Source organism: Protopterus annectens, chromosome 5.part1, assembly GCF_019279795.1.
Source record: "Protopterus annectens isolate FY-2018-M chromosome 5.part1, PAN1.0, whole genome shotgun sequence".
NCBI classification, from domain to species: domain Eukaryota; kingdom Metazoa; phylum Chordata; order Ceratodontiformes; family Protopteridae; genus Protopterus; species Protopterus annectens.
In genome coordinates this window covers 84,592,683-84,609,822 of record NC_056736.1, presented here as the reverse complement: position 1 = coordinate 84,609,822, position 17,140 = coordinate 84,592,683, and the positions used below count along the sequence as shown (strand labels likewise).

Genomic DNA, 17,140 nt, shown 5'->3' with positions numbered 1-17,140 from the left:
CTGATATAGAGATCAGACAAGTATATGGTGAACAGCAGAAGCCTTAGCATAGATCCCTGTGGTATCCCATTGGTAACCTTCATGCATTCTGAGGAGAAGATTTTGTGGTTTGTTTTACTTCATGTACATTTTAAGTTACTGCCTCATTGTACTAGACTGGTAGGGAGGATGGTATTTGTAGTTGCTGAAGGCATTTGATTTCAGTCAATATTCATGCATGTGTAGACTTTTGTCACTTGTGATACATACTACAGCAGTTATATAAAAATGTACTTATTACAATACCAAAATAATTTATTCAGTCACTAAAATCCACCACACATTAAAACTATTTACTAAATTATCATTTATTAGGTTTATAGCACAATACTAAACATGAATGAAAACAATATATTATTATAGTCCATTTTCATATACAGTATATTTACATTGCTACCAATTAAGGCTATTTCACAGAGGTTCACATCTTCATAAAATCAGATTAAAATTAGATATTTCACAAGTTAAACCATGTAAAGGTAATACAATTTAAGTGTGCAAATTTCTAACAGTAGTGCAAAAAGTTAAGAGGAAACTGCAACAAGAAATCACACCATTTGTATTTATAGCTTAAATTAGACTGAACCAACTATTTTATAACTGAAACCTAAACAAATATGAGTACTACTGAACTGTATGTACTTCAACAAAGACTTGTTTGTATAATACTGGCATAGTTGTGCTACTAATTTCTTTAGGATTTACTCACAACATTGTCCCATCACCTTTCCCTTCCACGCCTCTATATTCCTTTCAAATAAAATGTAGAGTTTATGAGCCAGATGACTACTTCTAAACAGACAGCAAATAATTGCTACTGTTATTTCCTAGTAACTGACAAACTATAAGGGTTTACAACCCAAAAACAAGTAGAAGAAAATGTGCACCTCTTTTTTGGAAACAGTAAGGAACATCAGCAATGGTATAGTTTTGTTAGTGTTGAATGTCTGATAAGAAGCAAAATGGGCAACACCATTGCTGTATAACATCCGTTTCGACTTACATACAACAGTACATCAAGTAAAGTACTCAGACATATGCAGATTATCCAAGTATCCTGTCTTGAAGCTATTGTGGTAGATCATATAATGCATTCATTATAATGTTTAACACTAGTAGTTCTCAAATTTTATGTACAAATACATCAGTGTGCAAGAGTTACAGAGTATTTCAAGCAAGGCTGCTCTCTCATTTGTAGGTAGGCGCTTAGCAGGGAGCAGTCTCTTACTCTTTCTAACCTGGCAACAGTTTCTATAATCCCTTCAACTGCTTCTTGAGAAAGCACTGTGGATGCATTTGATCTGAATTTTTGCTCTAGATCCTTTTTGCTCAGTGGCTTCCTCCAGTGTCCATAGAATGTATCACAACGTTTTGTGATAGTATCCCCACTAAGTAGTGTTACAGAGACCTCACAGTACATTTTATCAAAACTGGGCACATTATCAGGTGGAAACTCAACCTGCACTTTGTCCAAGAGTTGTTTAAGTTGTGGTCTTTGAATGTTGTCAGGACTAAATGACTGAACGGAGACCTCTCCATCCAGAAGGGCAGTGCAGGCATTAAACTGGAAGGAATGTCGAGCTTCATGTTCTGTTTGTGGGAAAGGTCGGTTCACGTATTTGGCATTTGGGACTACCAGAATAATTTTGCTGATTTTATCAACAGGCACTGAGAAATAGGTATCCGCCAGCTGCTGCCTTACAGCCAATGCTGCATCTGCTGCCCAGTGCATGCCAAGGTGAGCTGGAAAGCGCTTAGTTGCCACAGCTTGTTCCTCCAGAAGCCATCTATAACTACTCAAATCTGGCAGACTCTGGGGCATGTAGTCTGTGTAGAAGGCACCAAAGCCTGATTCCATGTCTAGTATCTGACTGTTTCCTTTAAGACCAAAGAGAGCCAGGTATGCTGCTTCCAGGCCCCGCCTAGCTGCATTGCCGATATGAAGAGGCTTGGTTTGTGTGGCTGCATTTGCCATGGGAGCACCTGCATAGGATGCTGCAATAGCAAGGGCCTCTTGACACTGGAAGGGGTCCAAACCAAAGAGTTTAGCTGCTGCTGCTGCACTGCCCATGGTACCAACCACAGCAGGAGGATGAAACCTGCAATTATAAACAAAAAATAGAATTACCTGACAAGTATAATTGAAGTACCTTCTAATGCAATGTCACTTTTGAAAAGTTTGAATAATACAGGATCAACAGATAGTACTATAACTACTTTCTTTCTTTTGCTTGCTTTTTCTCACATATCTTTCACTTAATTTTGCTTAGAAGAAAATCACCCTGAATGTACAGAAATCATGGCTATGCATGTTAATATTCTATTTCAAATTATTCAGACTAGATGCAGAAATTTCCTCCTAATTAAGACCATCATAACTGCAACTCATCTTTACTAGGAGTTTGCACTGGTTAGCAAAGAGTTGGCATATTAGTGGAAAGGAAAGGCATTCATCTATGACACATGTTTTCTAAAGTAAGGCACAAGTTTTGGACCTTAAAGAATTGGCAAGGAAGGAAGATATCAGGGGGATAGTTCTCCTTCCTGAGGAAGGCTGTGTCACTGACCCCTGGCAGAAAGAGGTATCTTGTCTTACAGAGCACAACATTTGTTAAGAATTTCGTGTGATTAAGGATGTTGCTAAAGAGTACATGTGAGTATAGTGCAAACTGTCACAACTATTTAGTCTGCATATCTCTATATCTATCTATCATCTATCTATATGTATATATTTTTTATTTATTTATTTATTTATTTGTTCTACATTTGTTAACTGGGATGGTCCGACTGGACACGGGTCCATTTTCAGTGGAGGCCCAGGGAGAAAAGCTCCACAGTAAGTAAAATTTTACACAATATGTTAAAATACAGTATACAGAGAATTTTCAAACAATATGTTAAAATACAGTATACAGCAGAAGACATGAAACCTATATATATATATATGTTCAGAAGCTGCTCTGAAAATGATTCCTTATGTACCACCGTTGTTTAAATGGTTTAAACAGAATACAGACACTGCATAGACACATCAACCTAATTCCTCAGACTTAAGCCTCAACCTTGTTATGATTCGTACACCTAATTGTTGCAAACTGCTGCAGTGTGCAGTGTAATTGATGGTAGCTGCTGTATAGGTGATGTTCTTGCATAGAACTAAAGACTTTGCACAGCTAATGTCTGTTAGATGTTTTCAGTCTGCTCATATTGTTTTGTTGCTTGGCTTTGGGGACATTCCCCCTGACCCTTTGGTGAAAATTGACTTAATTTAAAAAAAAAAGAAATAAATATTATATGCAACAAGGATTATTTAAAACCCTGAGCTGTCAGCTTTTTTTAGCTGTAAAAGTATTTATTTTTTTATTCAGGCATTGCTATCTGTACTGGCAAAATTGCAATTTTTGGGGTATTCTGTAGAAATAGATAGCTGTAATCAACTTGTTATTACTTCTTTGCAGTGTATGTTTTCTTTCTGGACTGTAGTTATTAGACTGTATCATATTCTGGCTTCATCCAACTCTGGTATAAGGCTTGTAACTATATTTTTGGTTGAATTTTGTTATCTAGGCTTATCACATATTTGCACTCTTTTTGCATCTTTGAGCCAGAAGTCAGTGGGCCTCTTTTAGGGTGTTTTACTTGAGTCACATCATAAATATGATATGCCCCATTAGTAGTTCTTTAGGTGCTGCAGGGTAGCTCATCATTTTATGTCCCAGTGGACTTGTATATATCAAACGCATTTGAATTAATTGAGGACTTTGACAAGGATAATAGGTTCATAGGTTGATACTAGGCTATCTGCCCTAGGGCATTTATAAGCCTAGACAGAGTGTGTTTGGCTTTCACCACCCTTTTAGATTAGTTGACTGTGCCTCTGTATAGTAGGTCACAGAAGGTAGCTCTTTTAAGGTTAGTTTACTGTACCTCTGTCAAGCAGGGACACAGAAGAGATCCCAGGGGTAAACGTATGATCTCCCATCCACTCGTTAAGATTTCTCTTGAAGAGGGTCAGTGAGGGGCTCTGCCTAACATGGATTGGGATTTTGTTCCAGAGTGAGGGGAGCCTCTAGGATATGAATCTGTCCCTCCAGCATGTCCTATTTATTTCTGCGCTGAGGTTCAAGTCCCTGGAGTGTGTAGCTCTAAGGGATTTGGATTTCCTGAGGTGAAGCATGTCCATTAATTTTAGGTTGGACATGGCTTTATATGTCAGACACAGATCGCCTCTGAGTAGGCGGTGCACAACTGAGTAGAGCTGGAGTTTGATGAATAAAGATATTTTGATGAATAAAGACATTTCAGTCTTGAGAATGAAAGGGAAAGCTTGATGTTCTGTTGGCAGCTGCAGAACATAATCATCCTGATGCAAGAAAAAATAATGACAATCATCTAAAAGCATAATTAGCGGGTGTACACAGAAGGGGACCATAGCCTTTCTAGCAGTAAACAAGGTTGTATGCACATTTAGGGTTCAAAGGGAAATAGAAACAGCATAATCTTTGGAGAAAGCTAGTCTTGAGTAAGAATTAAAGTCAGCTAAAATGGAAATCTATTTGACATAGTTCCAATGGATGTAGAGAGGTGACAGTTATTGAACAGATAACCACTGGTCAGCAGACATTATGTTGCTGCATGGCCTTACCCTCCCTGGAACAAGAATGGAAAGTGCCAGAAGAGAGACCTAGGAATGCTGGAAAGTAGCCTTCAGTTGGGCAGAAAAATAAAACTATAAATAAGAGCTGTAGGACTGCAACACAGAATGAGTAAAAGAAGGTAAAAAATTATGTATCAAGAGAAAAAGTGTAGCATGGAAATGGAAGACCTGATACAACCATACCTCTCAACCTCACTACGTAAAAACTCTGGACAAAGCCAAAAATAATGATGAGATAAAGGCCCAAAACATTTAAATATTGCTGTTATAAACTTAGGAAGTTGCTAGAACAACAAGTTATGTGTTAGCTTAGATTTATTGAAGGATATGTAATGTGAAACTCAAATGTGTGCCATTATTTAGTCACTTCGGTCCTGAAAGACTTGCCAGAAAATCATAACCTTTATGACAAACAGACTAAAATATGAGGAAAAAATCTGGATATTTGGCAAAAATCTGGACAGTTGAGAGCTATGAACCTAGCTGAATAACAGGGAATGACTATCTGTGAAAAGAGAAGAGCTTGAAGGTGAGATGTTGGGGAAATAGGAGAAGGCATTTGAGGATGCCACTAAAAAGCCAATAAAGTAAATCCATTTGGCCAAGGTAATCCTAATCCTAGAGAAAACAGATAACTGGTGGGAATGAAGGATGAAAAAAAATTATATATATTTTTTTCAGAAACAATGGAAAACACAGAATGAATTGCTAAGAGATTCATTTTTAAGGTGGGAGAGGAATGATGCAGATCAAGCAGAATGAATGAATTTTCACCTCCAGATTTACGCAGGAAAGATGGGGCAGACTGTATGTGTGGGAATGAAGAACAGGTGTACATGATGACAAATTAGCAGATAGTAATGTGACTAGCAAAGAAGTAGATGAGGCACTCATATAGCTAAGAAGCTATAATGTGAAAGTCCAGATAAGCTAGCTGTCATGGCATTAAAACACACGAGAGAAACAACAGTGATCTTCTTGAAGAGAAGTGTATCTAGAAAGGTATAAATGAATTACAATCCTATTAGTTTCATTTTCAGTCTTGCAAAGTTGATTGAAAGCATTATGCCTGGTGAAGCGTTACATCTTTGGCTGATTGTAAATGGGACTTCCTGGTGTCACATAGCTGAGATTGTACTATTACAATATTATACAGTTCTGTGACTGGGTCAGAACTGGGATGGACAAAGGTGCAACTGTGAATGTGGTGCACCTGGACATGCTTCAGAGGAAGCTGGTAGCATAAATAAAACTATAGTTGTGAGGCTCCATTTGATAGATCAGAGTGCAAGCTGAGTGCATGAACACACACAGGCACTATCAGGTGAAGTCAGTAACTGGAGGAATATCAGAGAGTTTCGTGCTGGTACTCTTGAGACTACAGGAACAAAAGAAAACTAATATGGTAGAAAATATGCAATGAATATATCCAGCCATCCATTTTCTAATAACCTACTTTATCCTTTAGAGCGGGGCACTGGAACCTAACTCAGTAGTCAATGGATACAAAGAATTGAAGCTTATTGTGGACAGGGAGCTGTTGCAGAATGCACACATGCATGAGGACACATGCATACTCTCTCACAGACACACACACACACACACACACACACACACACACACACACACACACACACACACACACACACACACGTGTATGGGCAATTTTTGTTACTAGTGAACATTAGGCAGTGTGAGTTATGCTGTATTTCTGAAGTGACACTAGGCATTACAGTTTTCCTATGTAAGCAAGGGTATGCTTATTTAGGTGATGGGTGACTAAAAGCCACCACTGACATTCTGACACTATTACTTAGCAACCTTTTTCATTCTGAATAATTTTCATTGCTTTATAGTATCTGTATGCTAAACTCCATTACACACCTCTTTGGAATGTTGCTGGCTTCCTTTGAAAACCTCAGTAATCTGCCCTGTACTTCAATACCAACATTAAAAGCTAGAAGAAGATCAAGGCCTGAGGGCCTACAGTCTGCAGGCAGGGTCTCTGCTATAGCAAGCAGAGTTGGCAAAATGGCTCCTGAAGGGTGGGTAGCTGGATGCCAGGTGTCATCAAAATCCATGGAGTGTATCTGAAACATACACAGCAATTACATTATTAGAAAGTATTCATTCACAATTTACTGAAATTTGTTGATTGGCCAAATCTATTTAAATACAGTTTATGGTATACATCATGCAATAAGATCATTGAAAATGTTGGCAGTAAGGTAAATGTTTTGATATCATAAAATACCTTTAAGTAAATAGTCAAACAATTTAACACCACCATTGCCTTCCATCAGATTATTTTCTGTAGCCATTATGTTTTCTAAATACTGTTCCTCTAGTTGCAAAAGGCTTTTCTGTTTATATTTGCATATAATGCACCTAGTCTGGGAGACAATTACTTCTTGTGTCTAAGCCAGATGGGTTAAGAAAAAGCAGTTTCTAGTTAGGTCACATTATGTCTATAAAATAGAAAATGGAATGTATACTTATTTTAAGCAGTTCTAACTTTTAGGTCCAAACAATTCCTCTTTTTTTATAAAATGACTAAGGATACTGTAAAGTCATAGCTTATTATGGTTACAAGTATAATACTTGAAACAAGACTACTTTCTGTCCTGTTAATAACCTGACTGCATCTTGTTTAATAGTTTAAAAGCAAATGAAAAGCTCTTACAGCCACTCCATTGACAAAAGCAGCATACTGAGGAGGAAGTCTGAAATCTGGCTGTCCCCAAACAGTGCTGGATGTCTCTGCCCTGTACATCTGAAAAAGACAAAAGAATGTTTAAGTTAAAATGCTGAAAGTAAGTACAGCTTGATAACTATAGGTGCATGTAGTCCTACTGATCAAGATCTGCTCAAATCTGTAAGGTGTGCACTGCTGAAATACGAACTGCAGGTAATGGCATAGTAAACATAATGAGCAGTTCTATAAGAAAAAAGCATGATAGAAGCTATACATCATTTTAGGCATGCATAAGGGATATTAGGAAAGTTAAGTTACATGCCACCAAAATTATTACTCATAACATGTTGAGCATTTACTTAAACAGAAGTAATATCCCAGCTAATCATACCTGACTCAGCAGCTGTGCTAACTCATTCACCCATAATGTCATAAATTCCCAAAGTATTTTTTAGATCAGACAGACAGTTGTTTTTTTTTTTCTTCTGTTTTTTAGGCAAATTTCTCCTTTGAGGGAAGTGCTAGCAAACATTTCTGGTAGATAAACTTCAAACTATGCAGATACATACCTTATTTTACTATGACAAAATAATGCTAATTAACTTATATCAATCAATTACATATAAATGGGTTCTTTACCACAGAAGGGTTCTTATCTTTTAACTTTCTTTTAACAGCTGAAATCAGGGTATATCAACTTGTTCCAAAGTGTTTTACTTAATCTCCTAAAAGAAAAAGTGTTTTATCTAAATTAATTATGTGATCATTGTACAAGTACTAAAGGAAGCCAAATCTACATACAAACAGGGAAGTGCATTTGAGCTAATACAATTTAACTAGAGTTATAGAACTCATGGCAGCGAGTAAAGTGTGGTGCATATGAATAGAATTGCATCTCACACTAGTTGTGTAACTTACTTTGCTGTATTGAGTAACTTTGTGAAAAACTTCAGTGTTTATCCCAAGCAATCCTACTCCCAACGTATCCAGGATCATCCGTTTGCTTCTCTGAACAACTTCCTCTGTCAGGTGGTTGCATTTCAAACCATGGATTGCAGCTGCAAAACTCCCAGTAACTGTCTGTATAAAGAAAATTCAGATTAACATTGTAACATCAGAAGTGAGAAACACTACAGAAGTATAACTAGGCTTTATCTGTCCAGATCCAATGCTAAGTATCACATTATCTTGGTTAACAGTTTATTAGCATGATCATCATGACATATTAACTAATATAGCCTCTTGACACAGGTAGTCTCTTTGTTATAAGTACCCATTCATTAAAATACCAAACCATTTAGCTGGCAGCATTTTCATTTGCCAAGTATAACCATAATGCTATCAATATAAACAAAATTAGGTGCAACCAGCAGGCTTTAAAAATGCAGGCCACTAAAGTGATGCAGTATAAATGGACTATTGCAGACAGGTAAACTGAAATGGTATAAATGGACCATACCATTACCTGATTCAGAATATGCAGCTTACAATCCCTCTAATTGATACCTTGATATCATTAATACAACTGACAACATGTAACTGTCATAATCAGTGATAGACCCAGACACAGCACACCATGTTGTACTTTGCTAGTCAAAAGGCATGACCATGACCATGTAGTGGAGCACATTATATGACTGACCATCTGGCCATGATGGCACAGGTTTAAGGAGATGTATGTTGCACCTATTCCGAACAAAACCTCATGTAGCTATATGCCTTAAGATTGCCCACGAAAAGGGACAAAGCAGCACTAAGGTTTCCTAGGCTTCAGTATAGGTGAATATTTTAACATTATCAGGAACACACTATGAAAAATGAGCACGCAAATATGCTGATGGAGAAATCTTTGGTTCCTGTATCTTCCTAGTGGTTTCTATTAACACTCTACAGCTGCAGCCATTCACCACATTTTCCATCTGTCATCTTATTGACCCCCCCACACACACAACTGCACACTCCAGTCCCTGTTGACTATTGTGAATAAGCAAAATACAAAGACGCTGCTTTAATCAAACAATAACTGCTTTGTTTCACATCTCTGTCATACCTTTGTCATGGGCTTGAAAAAAAGGTGAAATACCCAAAGATGCTTTTAATTCTAAAGAGAGCTACCCTTTTGTAAGATCAGTGGTATGGACTGGATTACTGTGACTCGTGTCAATTTGTTACCTACTATAGCAGCAGACATGACATGCAATCTTTTTTTTTTTTTCAGATTTTTCTCTTAGTCTGCACCAACCCAGAGTGAGAATGCAATGCTCAGGTATAACAGTTCTGGGACTGACAACACATTCACCTGTCATAATACTTCATGAGTTGAGAGTGTGCATAGTATGTTATGAACAAGAACAGGAAAATGCAAATGCTCAGAAAGTACAACCTCATTTAGTATTATGCAGAGCATACAAAAATGTTAATCTGTAAGTCCAGTTGAGAGCCACTCCCTTTTCAGAGGTGACTCGGGAACAATAACAGGTAAGTGATTTCCTAAAAGCTACACTATAGGCAAATGAAGACAATGGGAATCAAAAACCCAGGGCTCCTGTATGGTCTAGGTCTAAAAGCACATAGATTAAACCTCTGCATCAAATTGCAAACAAAAAAAGGCAACAGATATGTTCTAGAAATACTGAAAAAAAGTTATATTTCAATATTTCAATGGAGCCTACATTATTTAATCGTCATGTTTATACGCTTAGTAAGCATCAGTGCTGTAGAAATATATTTTCTGCAGTAGTTAGTTTAGGCTATAATAAACACATTTGTTAGTGTGCATGCTTTGCACTTTTGTCTACAACTACCTGTTAGGTTCTCTGTTGACTTACTGTATAGGATGTTAAGAACCAGTTTTAGAATAAACATGGGGCATTAAAGTAATACTCTTTGAAGAGGGAAGTATCAAGCTGAGGTGAGAGACAACAGTGCCATACCTGTCAACCTCTTAGAGCAAGAAATCTGGACAAAGCCATAAATAATGGGGGGACAAGGGCCCAAAAATAGGGACAATTTTTTAAATATTGCTCTTACAAACTTAAAAAAAATGATAGCATAGCAGGTTTTTCATTAACATTGATTTTCTAGGTGCATGAAATCTGAAACTAAAAATGTCTTATCATTATTTTCTGAATTCAATCCCAAACGATTTGCCAGGGATTTGCCAGAAAACCAAACTTTTATGAGGAATATACCAAAATTATGAGGCAAAAATCTGGACATTCTGTGAAAATCTGGACAATTAAGAGGTATGAACAGCACAACAGTACTTCAGTCTGGTACTTACAGGTGGCAGTACAGTAGAGCATATTAGGAGAGGCAAGCTACTGTCATAAGTTTATATGATTACAGCTTTCCTGTCCTTACAACTTTCTGAACAGTGCCACGAGGAAGTAATTAAAGAGAAAAGAGATTCCTTTCAGTTAGTTTAATATTATGTTATATTATGCTTGGGTGCCATTATTAAATCTGATTTGTCACGGAAGTCAGGAAGACATACTCAGAACTACTAGATGAAAAGTTTTGACTCTGGGGGATGGGGAAGTTACAGCGGATTAGAGAAATTTATGTCAGCACTTCAAACTAAAGGTAGTCAGCTAGTAGATAAGAGAACAAAGAAAATATGGAAAATGCATTTGCTGAACGGCATGTTATGCATGCACTCTTTTTTTGTGTTATTTAACCTAGCTGTTTTAAAAGCTTAAATTTAACCTGCAATTTATCTTTAAGCTGCTTGATTTTCTGAAGAATAAAGCATGTACTGAAGACAAACTGCTGTCATTTAAACACAGATTGAATTTTTTTAAGTCTGTGTGAACAAATAAAACTGAACAATGTCTGGATTTGTGTTAAAACAGAAGTAAAATAAAACTTTTGTCCAGTTGTGTTGCTCTACCATCTAAGCAAAAGGGACAGCTACAGTTCATTTGATCAAGTCTTTGCAGAAAAAGGATGCATTTTTCCTAAATGTTTTTAATAGAAAAAAAAACAGGATAAAAAAATGACTTAAAAACAATTCATCCTACTTTAAAAACTACTGGTATTATTTGTCAAACTATAAACACATTTAATGGCTCAGAGGGTGTATAGTCAATTAGATATCAGTGTCTTAGTTTTTCAAAAAATCTTAATGTCTTGCCTCTTGGATTATGCTGCTAAAGTAGGTTTTTCATTTGTTGTGTTCTGCTGTTAAAGTAAATTTCCTTTTATTTTGCATAATGCTATATGACATTATGCTAAAACACTATAAAACTCTATGAACTCAGAGATTAAGCAAGTATCAGATTCAGCTGCCATATGTAGAAATAAAGAGATATTAGGATACAGATGAAACCTAACAACTTATCACACACATTTTATATACAGAAATGTTACACTGTACAGTTAAACAGACTATACAGTATACAACATAGCTTCACTATAGAAACTATTTTGAAAAAAAAATAATAATATGAAAAAATACAATGTAGTCAAGTGAAAATATGATAAAGTGAAATAATATAAGATGTAAACAGTTGGCATTTAAAAAAATTCTGAAATGCAGTCAGTACCTTTCCAAGCATCTTGTGAATTAGTCAGCAGCAGCCTGTAGAGAAGTGCGCTCCTTGTCTGACTCAAAAGGACAATGTAGCCGACATCCTTTCTTCCTTTAATTTATAAGCAAGCCTTCTAACCCTACTAGATGATGTTGCAACAGAAGGGAGTTTCCCTTTTCAAAACTATGAGTTTCCAGTGATCTGTGAGGTCATCCTTGAGGTAAGAATTACCACTTGTGACTGTTCTGATGATCTTTGTTGTTCTAAGGTGTTTACCTTATTTACACTGAAGGAACATGCATATCTGCTTAAAGTGGTGTCCTAGGAATAGTTACATGTAAGTAAAGCAGACCGACATGCCAGTGACATATGTACAGCAAAGAAAATGAAATTAAGGACTTCAGGATGAGATTTAACCTATTATGCCATCTTTCCAGAGAGTTTTCCCATCTATGAGATAAGAATCCATCTCTCACCAGCCTGATAAATTAATTAATTTTGTATAACAAAATGATAATGCTATTTAGCAACTTTAATGTTCCTATTTTATCTTATTGTAACTTCACTTAAATTAAATTGAAGTTGCCAAATGGTATGAGCATTGCGTAGATAAAAGCGAATGCATCAACTGGAATCCCTGAAACACATTTGCCAAGCAGGGGGGCAAGGGCTTTATACACCCTGAACTTTTAATGCAAACTCCATTGTTGCACCAATGAAGAAAGGGGAAGTTCCCCCAAAAAGGGAATGACAGCTTGCTGACAGTGATCTCCTGTGCAGGAACTCCCGTCATCTGTAAGTTGAAGCTCAGCGAGTCAAAGCTTGAGAATTTAAAATTTGTCCACCAATAGGTTACCCAAATTACTCAGGTGTCAGTAGCACAATGAAAAAAAGACAAAACACATAATGCTGAATGCTATTTCCCCTAGGAAATAATTGTTGATATGGTTTGTAAGTGTGGTGTGCACCAGCAATGAGTTACTTGTTTTGGGAAATTTCTCCCTTCTTCGAGTTAGTGCTACTTTGGACTTTGCATATATAACCCTGGGGGGGGGGTTCTGGCTTTTCCCCCTGCAAAAATAATTAAATTTGATTTTTTTGCCCTTCTGTGTTTCGGGAATTTGTTTTTCTTCCCTTTGGCTCTTCAATATTCAGGAAGTCAGCATGTTATGGCAGTCCCATACACACACACACACACACACACACACACACACACACACACACACACACACACACACACACACACACACAAACTTGTACATATGTGCGGATATCTGTGTTTTAATTAATAATGTAATAAAGCAGGGTGTGTACTACATTGAGCATATATTATTGCATATCCAGGGTGTGTGCAGATGTTTGTTAATCACAAGTCCATTTTGTACTTTCTTAATACTTCCCAGTAAGACAGCATGTTCTGCTTAACATGGAAAATGATTTACTTTTATGTAGGGAATGTATATGAAATAATAATAACAGGGTATAACCAGAATTTTCTCAGTTGTACACATCTTCCAAAAATGTATCCCCAGGCTTTAGCAAAAAAAATAAAAAAAATAAAAAAAAAACAACCAGCCACTTTGAAACAAGACAGAAGAGAGAGTCATTCAGCAAAATATATAATAAAAAACCATGATAAATGTTCCAGTAAAGATTATTTTCTAGCACACTGCATTAATCAAGAAAAAAAATTGTTAAAAAAGCTCCACCATGGACTATATGACATATACCTAGCTACGTCTATGATGAGTGAGGCTTAAGATTGTTTTATGCAAAGGTTTTTACTTTGCAAATGATTTTTAGACTACAGTTATACAAATAGACACATACACGCAGGCACACAATATAAATGCTGATTCAGAATATAGCTTCCTGTCTGACTATATCTGAGGAAGATGTTTTTCATTTGCCTAACAGAATATAACAGTCTACAGTGTTTTTTAAGTACCCATATGTATATTTTAGAAGATAAACAATGCTAAGCTGTTATTACTTCAAATGAATAGTTTAACCTGACAAAATGTTCCACAGAAGAAAAAAACAAACCTGCGGCAGAATTTGGAACTAAAGTACTGAACATTGCTATCAGATGACAGCATTAAAACTAAGTAATGATCTCTGTTATGGTGTATATGTCAGTCAAAGTATATCATGCTAAGATTGTTTTTCAAGTATAGTGGTAGGGATAAACATGATGACTTGACCCATGGGAGATAATTGGAGGAGAAGACACAACAACAAAAGATTCATCTCAATAAAAGACAGAGCAATGATGATATGTGTTTGTGTGCTTACATATAACAAGTCTAAAACATGTGTGTGCAAGTGTATGTATTTGTGTTTGTGCATATGTACTTGCATGTGTATGTGTGTCTGCGTGACTGCTTCTTTTGTTTAGGGGGTTAAAGATACCATGCAAAGTTTTCTCTGCTGTTAGGTATCATCAGTAACTTTGCATCTTTGTCTGCCTTTGTATAGCTAGCCTTAGTTCCATCCTTCTGCATGATATGTGAACCATCTTTGTGCTATATGGGAGGGGGAGACAGCATTAGATGGTTGGTATATGGGGTACAGATGTTCAACCAACTCTAAAATGTGTCTTCAGAAGCATTACTATTGAATAATTTATAATGGGTTGACTAATAAATATAGTAGCTCCAGTAATGATGTTCTCTTCTAATGACAGTCTAATTATTTATATTTAATTTGATATTGTATGAGTATGTGTGATGGGGTGGTTACTAACCTGTAGGAAGATTAGCCTATATCTAAGAAAACAGGAGCAGTACTGGCCAAGGATCACCCTGCAATTAACACTGCATAAAGAAAATGGGAAATTGAGTACTGGACTTAGAAGTGCTACTGTTCAGGGACTGCTGTACTTGTGGGTGTGGACCTCAATGTCGTTCAGGGACTGCTGTACTTGTGGGTGTGGACCTCAATGTCAGACTAGCGCAGCATGGCTGCTGGAAGCAAGCCGTTCACTGAAGCACATGAATAGGTGAGCCAGGAGTCTGTGGAAAGATAATGTTGGGGGTGGACTTTTTTGGAACAGCCAGTCACACTAAGCAGAGGTCATTCATTACTGTACCAGGGAATAAACTGGTGCATCACTTGAACCTAGAATGCACAGCTTGCTATTGTCTCAAACTGAACATATCTATGCAAACTTTGCTTACCCATGACAAATCTTCAACTGATATTTTTAAGTGTATGTTGTTTTACCTGTATGTGCAGTTATATGTATGCAGAGGTTGTCCCTTTTGGGACAATTTGTTAAATATTTTTAAAGAGCATTTATCATCATCTGTAGCTATTCAATACAGGAAACTAGATTCAGTGTAATAACTGCAGTTATAGACAGATTTATGTCTAAATTAACTTTCCATGTCTTACGTAAGTCATTTACTCCCATAAATCCATGACTCATATTTGATTTCTTAATTGAGATTTTCTTCCTCTATTAATGACTTCTGCTGCTCTGCTACAGCATTTATATAACCTTATATGTGGCACATCTTATAAGTAAAGGCATCACATTTAGATATAAGGATGTTATAATTCCATTATACTCAGCCCTCATGAGACCAATAATTGAGTACAGTGCTCCCTTTTGCATGTGCCTCACCATATACTTGCAACAATTGGTGAGACCACAGAGGTTTCTCAACAAGAAATTACAAGGTACACAAAACAAATCTTATGTGGAAAGACTGAAAGCCCTGTCACTGTATTCTGTCTCCTACAGGTATGTTAAGGGGTGACATGTGTCTGGCTTACAGGGCAGTCTCTGACTCAGCCTGGATGGAAATGCTGCACATTTATAAATCAAACTGCATAAGGGTCACTCACTCCAGGGATCGTAACCTAGCTTCTGACATGAATAGGTCATGCTGGAGAAATAGACACATCTCACAGAGAATGCCACTTCTCTGGAACAAGTTAATTTCACGTGAAACAGAGCACCTTTTTGATCTTCTTCAAATGCAACCATGGCCAATGAATGGGGGACCACAAATTCACTCCTGGGGTGGTGTCCATGTTCTTCCTGGACAGAGGAAGCCAGTATTAACTACTGTAGACCCTCAGCTCTGCAAACTTCACTCACATAACCACCAACAACTGGGGCAGATCAAGATAAGTATGGATAAGCTTGTAAGGGCTGCAGGGCCATTAGCCTAGTAATCTTCTATGAACCTATGAACTAGAATAACAGGATGTATACTTCTGATTTTCTGGGATATGAAATTTGAAACCTAAATGTATTTCATTACTTAGAGTTTTCAATACACAGTAATTTGCTTAAAAATCACAGAGTTTATGAGGAATAGACTAAACATATGAGGCAAAACTCTGGGCAGTTCAGAGGCATTAAATGTGAATGAAAATGTAAAGGACTGAGTTACACTGCCTTTCTGACAGTGCTTGCTAAGTGCTTTATGGCTTTGAAAGCTGGCAAAACACTTAGTGCTTTTGTTTTACTTTAACTTGTAGTACTGGAAAAGATAAAACTTCATGCACTACCAGAGATGTACTAATGGGGGTCAGAGGGTGTTGTCCACCCTGGGTGCAAACAGTAAAGGGGTGCAGCTCTGGTTTTAAAAGCTTTTCATATTTAAAACATGAAAAGCTTAAATTAAAACAATTAAAACTAGAGCCGGATCCTTTAAGGGCATTCTTCTTTAAGAATGCTTTGTCTGAGTGTCCCTGCTTGCATCGACACATGCATCAGTTGCATGTTCCTTTTCAGCATTCTGCCATTCTGCTGTTCCATGTGGCATTTAAATACAAGTGTGTGTATGTGTGTGTGTGTGTGTGTGTGTGTGTGTGTGTGTGTGTGTGTGTGTGTGTGAATTAGCTAGTTAGTTAGTTAGCTAGCTAGCTAGAATACCTCTCAAATCTGGACAAACCCCCAAAATAATGTAGGACAAAAGCCCAGAAATAGGGACAGATTTTATATATTGCTCTTATAAACTTAGAATGTTACTAGAATAACAGGATTTGTGTTAGCATGCATTTTCTGAACAACATGAAGTATGAAACTCAAATGTATGTCATTATTTAGAAACTTCAATCCTAAATGATTTACCAGAAAAAACACAAATTATGTGAGGAACAGACCAAAAATGTGAGGCAAAAATTTGGACAGTTGAGAGCTATGCAAGTTAATAAATTTCCTTAGGCTCAAACTCTGTGCCTTTGTTACAGGAAACAAGA

At 36.9% G+C, this 17,140-nt stretch overlaps 1 protein-coding gene across 1 annotated transcript; it reads right to left on the bottom strand.

Annotated features, from left to right (window-relative positions):
• Positions 1–331: 331 nt before the first annotated feature.
• On the bottom strand, positions 332–12,024 carry ACOD1 (aconitate decarboxylase 1). Its single transcript, XM_044072901.1, has 5 exons — positions 11,939–12,024; positions 8,310–8,471; positions 7,380–7,469; positions 6,581–6,786; positions 332–2,138 (listed from the first exon to the last, which is right to left on the bottom strand). The coding sequence occupies exons 1-5, from the start codon at positions 11,948–11,950 to the stop codon at positions 1,184–1,186; spliced, it is 1,425 nt and encodes a 474-aa protein (XP_043928836.1). The 5' UTR covers positions 11,951–12,024; the 3' UTR covers positions 332–1,183.
• Positions 12,025–17,140: the final 5,116 nt, after the last annotated feature.